The sequence below is a fragment of the Lepeophtheirus salmonis genome, chromosome 13 (genome assembly GCF_016086655.4).
Source record: "Lepeophtheirus salmonis chromosome 13, UVic_Lsal_1.4, whole genome shotgun sequence".
NCBI lineage: Eukaryota > Metazoa > Arthropoda > Copepoda > Siphonostomatoida > Caligidae > Lepeophtheirus > Lepeophtheirus salmonis.
Window position 1 is genome coordinate 17774429 of NC_052143.2, and position 12142 is coordinate 17786570.

The 12142-nt window shown below is 30.5% G+C and overlaps 1 protein-coding gene across 1 annotated transcript; it reads left to right on the top strand.

Annotated features, from left to right (window-relative positions):
- Window positions 1–9902: 9902 nt before the first annotated feature.
- On the top strand, window positions 9903–11886 carry LOC121127913 (uncharacterized). The gene is made up of 6 exons (XM_040723488.2): window positions 9903–10167; window positions 10235–10354; window positions 10409–10557; window positions 10634–10844; window positions 10903–11012; window positions 11574–11886. Exons 1-6 carry the CDS (start codon window positions 10122–10124, stop codon window positions 11712–11714), a joined length of 777 nt encoding a protein of 258 aa, XP_040579422.1. The 5' UTR covers window positions 9903–10121; the 3' UTR covers window positions 11715–11886.
- Window positions 11887–12142: the final 256 nt, after the last annotated feature.

A 12142-nucleotide genomic window follows, 5' to 3' on the forward strand; every position in this document is an offset into this window, starting at 1 on the left:
TTCTTTGAATTTTTGCTAAGTACATATCACAAGGATGAAAATTAGAAATTAAGCATTATTATCGGTATATTTGATTATTTGAAGAACAAAGAAGAAGAATTTTATTAAGTACATTTATACTTGATTGCTCAATACTTAAAGATCTCTACTCCAGAATAAAATAATAATTATGATAGCTGAGAAATTAAATAAAAATTGTTCAAGTTGCCAACAACAAAGAAACTCACATCCTAAAAAATACTGAAGATTTACAAGCAAATTATATACGACCATTATATATACTCCCATTTTTATATTAGACAATAAGCGTACACACTCATAATTTCATAAATAACTAGCTTTACTCAAAAAAATGAGCACCCTGAAAACTATTATATAGAGTTGAACAATAATAGTAATTGCGTCATTTAATTTTTGTATCTGCTTATTAACTATTCAATTTATTTTGCAAATGTAAATATTAATGAAAATGCTAAAAATAACTGTATGAATAAATATCGATAAAAAATAAATCCTTAAATTAAAATAAAATTAGCAAAATGAGTTGTTCTACAAGAAGATAAAATCTGTTATGGTTATAGTAGGGATGGGACGTTTAATTGGAATCAGGTGTATTTTCAGAAATCGGCATCCGGAAAATATTGTTTGATTTCCAAAAATCGTTTATTGTTTTTTTTTTTAATTTCAAAAAACCAAGCCCCCCAGTAAATATAAAATTCTGTGGACGCCCATCCACTTTTTTAACCATTATTTCTAAAAATTGGAATCGGAATTTTTTTCAGATTTGATCCATCCCTAGCTTATAGTAAAAAAAATTAAATGTCTGCTAGTGATAATACATATTTTGAAATATTCATTACGTTATATTGGTGTTTCAAATTAGGAAACATCATTTTTGACAAGGTTGCGTGTATTATGTTATATAATAGCTGCAATATTATAACTATAAATATATATACGGTTTCTACTACAGAAGACCAAACCGGCCTTTCTAAACGTACAGTTATAATTGGTATAGTTTTTTGAAATTCTCAAAGGATAAAGTTTTTGAGTACATTTTTGATCATATTATTGAGCTGTATCCACTATAAGTGTCTGTACGCGTACATTGATTGAAGAGAAAACACAGAACAGTAACTATTACTTCTCTGAACCTCTGATAATCAGACAAAAAAATAAGGAGTTGAGTACTGGATAAAAGGTAAGAATAGATCATGTTATTGCTGTACAAAGATTGATTTTATTTATCTCAATAGGTGAAGTACAATATTGGATGTTTATCGAAAGCGGACTTAAAGATATTATAGCAAAAATCTGCTTGTTATTATAGATATATATCTAAACGTCTATCTTACTTTACTTTTTTTATTTAAATATTATGAAATAAATAAAACTTTATATATATATAAAATTGTTATTTTATTTATATCAGGGTGGTGGAAGTGGTCAGTCAAAAATATTGTGGGTTTATATAAAAAAATATAAATTTGTACCATTCATTCTTAGCTACTTCGTTGATTCATACTCATTCAAATAAAAATTAGAAAAATAAAAATTTGTAGATTCTAATTCATTAACTTCCTATATCCATACTTTTCTATATTACAGCATATTTAATATGTAATTGAGTGTAAGCAAAAAAGTTCTTTGTATGGAAAGAAAGAGAGAGGAAAAAAGGAAGAATAATTAAAAAGAGAAAGTGATTATGGTAGGTTTTAGTAAACGTGCCCAAAAAATGATTAAATATACGAATTAGGAATTTAGGATGTTACACCCCAGGTAGTTTCGCCGTGGGAAGTTCTGCCCTGAGGAGTTTCGCCATGCAGAAGTTTCGCCCTTATACATATGTTACAGCATAAACGTATCTTTCACATATAATTTAAGATATGAATCCCCCCCCCTCTCCCCATCGAAGTCATTATTAGTGCATTTTTGCAGTCATTATTGTAAAATGTGTGCATTTAATTCAATTTTAATATATTTTAAGAAAAGAACATATCAAGCATGCACCTTTTTATAAAGAGTTCAAACCGACTGCTAAAAACCGTTCTACTTTCTATGAGAGAAAAAAAGAAGAAACTCTATAAACAAATAAATAGTCATGAGATGAACTCTTAATTCATCATATCTTACAGAAGCTCGTTGATGGGAGGTTTTTCAGGAAGGACCCCTACCAATAAGGAGTACAACAGATCTGTCACCAGGAATCGCAACATGAACTTGTCAGTGAAGCAACAAATCACCATCAGTGATCAGATCAATGACTCAGACTGGTCCACAGGGCCTCTTCTTATCGCTCAAGGAGGCTGTGGCTCTTTTAGATAGAGATTATCTCCGTGGAAACCCTAAGTATCACATAAGCAACATGTGTCTTGTGTAGTATCCCGAGGACGTGCTTCACAAAACTAAGTAACTTGCATCTGTGCACGTTTTGTTCGTCTTCATCCAGGAGGGGCGTGTCAAGCCAAACATAAAGCTCGGATTTTAGAGCATCTCAACTCTTAGATCTGTGGCTCAAATAAAAAGGTTCCAACAAGAGTGATCACCTTAACATAGGCTCCCTGAGACAACGCAATGAATCTTCCTTTCCTCATTCTTCATCTATTTTGGACAATCAATATAGTTTTAAAATTGATTCAGAACTAATTCATCTTCCTAAAATGCGTCATTTAGGACTTAAATCCATACACATCTTGTCATTCCATCGTTAGTTCTTGAAATGTAATTGCATCGTTTACAGTGGACTCCTATTAGGAAAATGTATTAATTTTTATTTACTTTTTTCTACTCGAATGCAGTTTTGTTTATTAATAAAATGATTTATTTTTAAATGCTTGTTTCTATAGTTTGTACTATCCAGTAATAGAATTATTTAAATAGAACTTGCGTTATGATCTCAAAAAAAAAAGTTAAAAATGCTAGATGACTTAGTCAAAAGTTTTTTTCCCCAAACACAATTATATATTGATATATAAAATCCCTTTTGGCATACTCAAAAACGTCTCTGTTAAGTTATCCAATTAACACTGGAAGCTTAGAGTACGGTCGACCCTGATCTTAATCCGTGAAAAGAATTTTGATGATGATCGTTGCCACTCTCATCCTATTTAATTTAATCATTTCAAGCAATAAAGTATTAGAAATACTCACTTTGTATGTCAAAATGTCTAACAACTTCTTCAATAAAAGACTAAGAAAGAACTTATAAAATTAAAATCATCCCTGTACCAACACTTACTCTGTCTATGTTCATTCAAAATTATTTATTTGTCTTCCTTCTTCCTCTTTTCCCTCAGCTTAAGTACACTGGTAAAAAAACGGTTCGAATTCATTGTAATAAGAAACAACAATTAGTTTGTATTAATTACTTAAATACCATAATTTCATATTTAACTACAAAGGACTTCAAGCTGAAGTAAAGGAAGACCTAAAATTATATGGGGAAAATACATTTATGCTATGATTAAGGGTGATAATTTTGGTAAGAATAGAATAGCGTGCGAGGAGGAAGGAATAAATACGTATGGCATCATTGTTTAAATAGTATACATCTTCTTCTATCAATCATGAACGTTATCATTCCTGCCTATATTATTCAATATTAGTATGATATTAGATGATGATAGTCGATAGAGAACTGAATAAAATGCTTAAAATAACGTTGCCTTCTGTCTGGATTTCTGAAAATGGAGGCCCAGGAATTTGGAAATACTTACCGGCCGAGAAACAGATGGCTTGTTGGATTTGTCGATATAAATGTGCTTTTAGTCCTCTTTAAACTATTCATAATAATCTCAATAAAATTTCTGCATTACCATCGTTGAACTGCTACGAAATTATATTAAGCTAGAGCCATTCCGATCTAAATTGACCAATTTCCTATTAGAAAATCCAGCTTACCATGAATTGCGAGACCTAGCCTGTGTTGAAGATTCAATTTATAGAAATAGCCCCTTTGTAAATTGTGAAGTTGAGAGAATTTTCAGTATGTTTAGATTCATCCACACCAAATTACGATCAAAATTATCAGTATTTACTGATTTCGAAATTGACCTCTCAATTTTGTACTGTCTAACAGTAAGTATTCATTTTTTTAAATCTAATCATAAAATAAAAAAACAACTGCTGAAATGGTTACAACAACGGGGGTAGTAGCTTTGGATGGTTCGCAACTAGTTTGTCTGACACTAGTTTCTTCACTTAAAGACTAACAGATTCAAATAAAAAAATTAATTTAATCGAATAAAAAGTATCGGCGATAACAAAGGAATAATAAGTGTTAATATAATATATCTCTTGGGGTGTTAATAAGCCAGTTCACTTGTGGAATATTAACAAAGGCGTCCGCAGGGAATACGCTGGAGAAGCTGTAGCCCTTTTCCTCCAAATTAATGAAAGATTATTTGCCTTTTAAGAGACTTTTTTTGTTGAGGATTAAAAAATTTTCTTTTTATATAAGAGGTCATTCGGGAAAATTATGCAGCAGAACCAAAAATTTAATTTTGAATTATTTGTTCTTAGCTGTTGGTTTTCGAAAAAAAATTAGAAAAAATTAAATATTTGAAGCTTTTTTTTTTCATTTTTTTCCCTAAAAAATTATTTTTATGTGAATAATTGTAAATTTTTGGAAGTTTTTTTTTAAATTTTTTTCCAGAGATAATACTTTTTTGTCAACATTTGTAAATATTGGAATATTTTAACACTTTTAATTTTTTTGAGAATATGGCTTATTAACATTTTCTTCTTAAGAATTTTTAGTAGAAATTTTAAATTCTTAGATTTTTTTCCAAAAAAAAATTCCAAAACCAAGCTCCCCCGCCCCCTTCAAAATATACTCCTGCAGACGCCTTTGGCTAACTTGATCCACCACAATCTTGAGAGAAACACTGCTTTAATAATATATAAAATAACTCCCCCAGAAATCCTCAGTAGTGTTACTCTCCGTTTTTCAAGAGTACACTCACACGTATTTACTCAATACTTAGATGTTATTTCCCCAAGAATGAAACAATAATTATTGCAGCATGAAAAACAATTGTTCTTATTGCCAAGAGCGAAAATACTTCTTGGCTTAGTGGCACCAGGCTTTATCTCAAAGTTTTTGTTGCCTTCATAATCTTGGTATGAACCCCTTAGAGTAGGAGACGATGTAGTAGATCTTGTCATAAGTCATTTCCACTTCAGGAAGTACTGATATACATTTTCTTGGGACTCCATCTCAGTTGTCCTTGGTCGGATGAAGAATTTGCATGATAAGAAATGTTTGAGGTTATTGCTCTAACAGTTGATATCTGGGAGAAAAATCACCAAAAAATTTAGTATGTAAATAAAACTTTTCTAAATTCTGAATAAAGATTCGTTGGGATGCGCTAGAGTTTAGATAAATCAGGAATTTAAGTTAAGTGAAGATTAAAAACACGTGGTGAACAAGAAAAATACAGACGGGTTTTTTTTTCGGTCTTTTAAAGAAAGTAAGTTTTGTGATTAGAAAATGTAATCAAAATATATGATTATATCTATGGAATCCAACATAACTTTTATATTATTATTTAAAAAGTATCCAGTGTTGCACAGAAAAACGTGTACTGTTCAATGAATATTAATTTTCTCATTAATATAGGAAGGTTTAGTGAGAATTTTTTAACATTGTAGATATTTTGTGCATAAACAAACTATAAAAAAAATTTCGTCATCTCGCCATCATAAGTGAGCAAGAAGCCAAAAGCCAGTGCATCTCAGACCTCCCAGATACTGAATTTGACATTACACCTGTTCAAATTTTAATTTTTTGTTCAAATATTTTAGTAATAAACTTTTTTCCGTTCTTCAAGGTCTATAGAAACTAAATATACCAGTCATTGGATTTTCGACAGTGGCAATGCTTGCCACATGGCCCTTGAAGATTTATTGTTGGTGGTCCCAGTTTTTTTAATTAAAACTATTAATGGTGAGTCATCCATAGTAACACTAATCTGGCCCTCTTCCATGATAATCGAACTTTTATTAGGAAATAACCAATATGTACTCTTCTGCAGATGAATATTTATTTTATGATTAATTTAAGTATTATTTCTGGAAAAAAAGCTTGAACTGAGACTTACGACATTTCTACACGTTATTTCTTCGCCAATATTGAAGTTTGCATTTTAAGGATATATATTTTACAAAGAGATGACTAAGTTTACTAAAAATGCTGTGGTATACTAGTACCTATTACATGTATTGTTATGTCAGTCCTTAATTATACGATCTAGTCCAGTCTTAAGCCCGGTCCTATAAGTCCTTGGGCCGGTATTTAAGACTGTCGGCCCTTGGGGCTGTCAGTAATGGTACTGATTAAAAAAATGTGTTATTAAGTTGATGGATGTCATCAAGGAACGAACATTATAAGTTTTAGTACTGATATGCAGGACTGAACAGTAGTCTTCAGTCCTAAGTAAGGACTGGCACAACACTAATGGCATGTAGAAATTGGTATAAAATATCGTTATAAAAGCCAATCATTTATATGTAGATAACTTTAAACATTGTGGAGAAATAATATGACAATAATAGTCTGGGAGTACATAACTATTGGTATCATTGATATATTTTGCTATTTATCAGATAATCTCGGGGTTTTTGTGAGTTTCTTTTGGATGAAGGTTTCTTGATACAATAAAGGTAACAACGTCTCATAATTTATAATTCTAAAAATATAATTCTTGTTCTTTTAGAAAAGTATGTAAATGCGTGTAGTGCTCATTAAAAATTATGAATAATGTTTGATAGCAATTTATTTAACTATATTTGTTAGTTTGACTGAATTAATAGTAGACGGAGGATATTACAACGAATTCTTTTTTTTCCTTTAATACGAATAAAAATGATTCAAACTTTGGGAAAAATTTAAAACGTTCATTAAAAAAAAAGTAACATGTTGATACCCTATAATTTGAAATACGTATCTAATATGCGGCCGTCTAATCTTTTTATTCTAGGTACTCTTTTTAGATATGAAACAAATCCAATTGATAAGATAACCAAATATTCTGTAGAATGACTAATTTTGTAAAGAATTTTTGTATTTTTTTTTTACATAACCTTAATATCTACATAATTTTATAGATACAAATGAAAGAACAGGGTTCGACAGGAAAACCTTGACTTTGAGCCTCTTGTCCATCATGACCTAAGTTAGAAGGTGGTGTGGGGCCTTCTCCAATCTAAACATGAACACTGGATCCTTCTGTAAACTGTTCCCTCCATTTCCTGCTTTCCTGGAGAGGTCGTATCCATCGTTTTTCATCTTAGCCACATTGAAAACTAGGCCCCTATAACACTTCACAATGTCCAATAGACCTTGTCAAATTTTAACTTCTTTTTTTTCTTCAAACCTTTCATACTTCACTTTCTTCCGTTCTCCAAGGCCTATAGAAACTAAATATACCAGTGATTTGAATGTTGTACTACGGCTATGCCTACCGCATGGTCCTTGAAAATGTATTGTTGGTGGCTCTAAAAAGGAAAAAAAACGTGATTGTTTGTATTCTTTTGACTATAGCTTCGCAACGGCTTATCGTATTGATATGGGTCTCAAATTAAAGCTAATAAACGGGGCTTTAATTTTTATTTATAATTTATTAACCCTTTCTTTGTGCCCATTGGTGAATTATACCAAGATATTTAAAAAAAAAATTATATAGTAAAATTTATCCATGGACACAAATACTGGACTAGATCCAATAGTTCAGGACTGAGATAACACTACATGTAATAGGTACGTGTATACATTAGTATTTTTAGTATACTTTATCCTCTTTTAGTAAAATATATATCCTTAAAATGTAAACTTTATTATAGAATTCAAACAAAATAGGACATTTTAGAGCAGAATTTATGGTATTTTGCCATTCAAATTATACCATCTGGTATATTATTTTTTTATATTTGGTATTTTTTTAAAGAAAACAAACAATCTAATGACTAGAATATGCTTATGATATCTCTTAACTTCAAAAATTGACGAAGATATAGGCTGCAGATATATTGAAAGTTAAATATCTCAGTTCAAGCTTTTTCCAGAAATGATACTTAAATTATTCATGAAATAAATATTCATCTGAAGAAGAGTATATATTGGTTATTTCCTAATGAAAGTTCCATAATTATTATTGAAGGGGGGGATTTTTAGTATTACCCCGGATGACTCAACATTAATAGAGCCGATAAACACAACTACTGTAAAAATTATTGGGCCCCAGGCCCACGTTAATTACAGCCCTGTAGATTAATAGGCTATAAATATAGGTGTATTGAGGTCGTTAGTATTGTGTCGCTCATTATTTAGGAGCGAGGTCCAGTCCAGTTAAGTCCAGTATCTCTAGTCCGTCTTTTGAGAAGGTAAAATTGATTCTTCGTGACGTCATTGATCGTGTTTTTCCTTTTTAAGAATAAATTTATTATATAACTGAGTAAAAATACAATATAATCGTACAATATAACGTAATAATGAAAACATGAATATTTTTGGAGGAAATTAGCAAAATTCTTAATACAAATCTCATATATCTTACTTGGCTTAATAAACCAGTCCTAAGACTGGACTGGAACAAATAAATAAGGACCAACACAACACTAACTGTCGTATATGTTAGTTGAAATTCTAAGCACTGTACTATGTGGAAAAAAAAACAAGTAAAATTGACATGATAGTCCTACCAATTTGATGAATATTTGAGATTAAATATACGTATGATGTATTATTAAACTAGCTACAAAAAGCTATGAGAGTAACTTATAAAATGAAATATAATCAACATACTTCGCGATATATTCTATATAATTTTTAAATAGATATTATTCGCATTTCTTTATGATTTGTTTTGTTTTTTAGAAAGCCTTGTTGTCGTTCACCTTTTTTAATCGCTCAGTTCCCTTTAATCGTTTATTTTTCGAATTCGTTTAGTTCCCTGAATCGTTCACCTTGAATTCGTTTTGATGTTCACTTTTTGAACAACTCTTCGTATCTTTCTCAACAAATTCATATTAATGAAACGCAATTATAATAAATCTGGAAATTTCCAAACTCATTAATACATGGGCCGTCATACTACGGCTCACAGAACACATACGCCCTTTTGATGTGTCCCCAACCCATTTTCCATCTCACTACATACACTGGCCCATTATTGATTATGAATTGTTGAAATTATTTTGGATTGAACTAGTGAGTGTAGCTGATTTCCTTCGTCTTATAAAATATACCTATTTAAATTTAAGGTTATTGCAAAATTACTATTATTAATTCCCTTTAATTTCGAATTAATATTTTCTGATTGATTCACCCTTTTTGCTATGGAAACGCGTTCTTTATGTACAAAACTGACTTTCTGGACCGAAAAATATACTAATTATTAAAATATTGAAACGTCTAAAGTATTCCCAAGCATCTGAAATAAAGTCATGAATACTCATGACTTTATCTGTGAGAAAATATATCGACCAAAAGAAATCGAATACAATTTGGATAATAAAAGATATTGAAGAAAAAAATAGGAATCTGGGATAATTTATTCTAAATAAACAATTAAAAGTGTATTTTTTTTAGTTTCAAGTTCACTTTTTCAATTTGTTCATCGTTTAAATCCAAAATCCTTTTAATTTTCATTCATTTTTTCTTCAAAAACGCTTCATTATTCCGAGAAGGCTAAAGCTTCTCCAGCCCACCACCTGTAGAAGCTCCTGATGAATCATTATCACTTATAATTATTATTTTTTGTGACAAACTGTCCTTTTGGTAATATGCTTACGCCAAAGAGTCATAATATTTTAGTTTCAATTAAACACCAAGTAAAAGCAAGAAATTAAAAGACTGCCTATTTGAGGCAATCTATAAATCTCCAGAATAATTTCATTTATTTATCTCCACAACAACATGTGGAAAAGCACATAGTTTCTTTATTTACTTTCCTTTATCTTTATTGTCTTCCAGGTCTACTTAGATAAGGAAAACTTACATCGCAAATCTCAACAGAAGAGTTGAAGTCAGTTGTGAGCTTCTCGTGCTTTAGCATATATATCAAGGCTTGAATACTTTAAATAACATTATCATACAACCTCTTCCAACGCTGTTGTCCAAAATGAAGATCGTTTTATTTACTTTTGCTTCCATTCTTTTGGTTCATTGTAATTTTAAGAAAAGGATTTATATAAATATTGAAATTACAATTGGTTTTTCTTTCAATTAATGTAGGTTTCAGTCTTTCTTCTGCACTCTCTTGCTATAAATGTGAGAAAGATGGCAAGTGTGAGGATCAAGGAACTAAAGAAAAATGTAATAACGATGGAACTAATTGCTACTATACAATGACTGGTAAGTTTATTATATATTTCCTTCAAGTTAAATTTCATGTTCAAATATCAATAGGTGATTCTAATAAAATTAAGGGGTGTAAAGCCGACAAGAAGGAAACTGAAGCCCCTCAACTGAATGGATTGAAGGATTTAAATCCCACTAAAACTATGAAATGGGATGGTTGTTTTGATATAACCAAGCAGGCTGATAACAAACAGGCCGTAAGTAAAGACATCTTCCATGGCGAAATGAATTAAGTATATAAATTCGAAACTAATATATATATTTGTGTTATAGTATAAAACCTGTTTCTGCTCATCCGAAAATTGCAATATAAATGATGTTATCAAACCTGACATGGTAATTTCAACTGGAGAAAAGGGAGACCGAAAATGTTATACTTGTGGAGATCTATCCACAAATAAGCCATGTAAGGAAGAAGAAATTACAGATAAGGAAAAAACTCTCAAAGATTGTGACACCGGGAACTGCTTCATTGTTGAGTCCAGTAAGAGCAATGCAAAAATTGAATAATCATATTATACTTTACATGTTTAATTATTTAGAGAGAACTAAACCCGCTGATCCAGTGACAGAAGTTTACAAGGGTTGTATGAAAAAAGACTCTGAAACGACATATGCCTACGGCTCTCTGAAATTTGATGATAAAGAGATAGTAAGAATCATTTTATTTAAATTTGCATTAGGGCGGTTTGTTTATAATTTTTTCGATTATGGGTAGTTCGAAAAACTTGTGGTATAGTAACATTACCCTAGAATGTCATTCTTTGGTGGTAAAGCATCTGGTAAAAAGTTTAAAAGGAGCTTAAAGTTATTTATTTCGTCACTAAAAATTAAATTGCAGCATTAACCATTATTTTGTAAGAATTAAGTTACTATGGGCGTTATACAAAGCATTAAAAAAGATGTGCGCTATATGTGGATCATCAAATTTTCATAACTATTTTCTCTTTTTTTGTTCCATGGGACAAATTTGAGAATAAAACTGTTTTAACATTCCTGTAGGTTAAAACAATGTCTATCAAAATTACTTAATGCAAAATAACTAAAAATGTCTTTTTATTCTCTATTTACAAAATAAAAAGTTTGACAGCATGACAACTTTTCCGCACAAGCTGTAATCCAAATTCAAAAAAAAGTTATAAATCAAACTGCTCTAACTTTAATATATAATGTATTTTCATAAACTCGTTTCTTTTTTCTCTATTTTTGCTAGTTTCAAGGACACTATTACGTTTGTAACAAGAATAAATGTAACTACGATAAAAAGTCCTGGGAGGACTCTAGTGTTGCCGGACTTACGTCCTCATTTGTTCTTATTTTCGCGGGATTAGTCTCGTATCTCATGTTTAACTAAAAAAATGGAGACTTGGGGATTTGGTATAGAAAATAAATTCTCATCATTGTTCAAAGTTAATTTTGTTATGTTTCCATGTAGAAAGTTATAGCAACACAAATAAATCTTCATTGTAGCCACTGTAAATTATACCAGCATCGAGAAAATAAATATACATATTGTATTAATTGAATTTGTCAGCCTACTAAAATTTGAGCTCTTGCTGTAAATATCTGAATACATGTAAAATATAATGCAATAGTAATTTCGTAAATGAAATGAAAGGATTTTAAACAGTGATATGAAATAAACCCTCTAGGTAAAATTAAAAGACTCGTGGAAAAGAGCGGACACTTAGTACAAGAAGATCATTAGGTTTTTGGTTTTTTTCTTGATAGGCTTAAAATTATCAGCTGTAATATGATCGATTTGTATGGTCTTGGATGGGT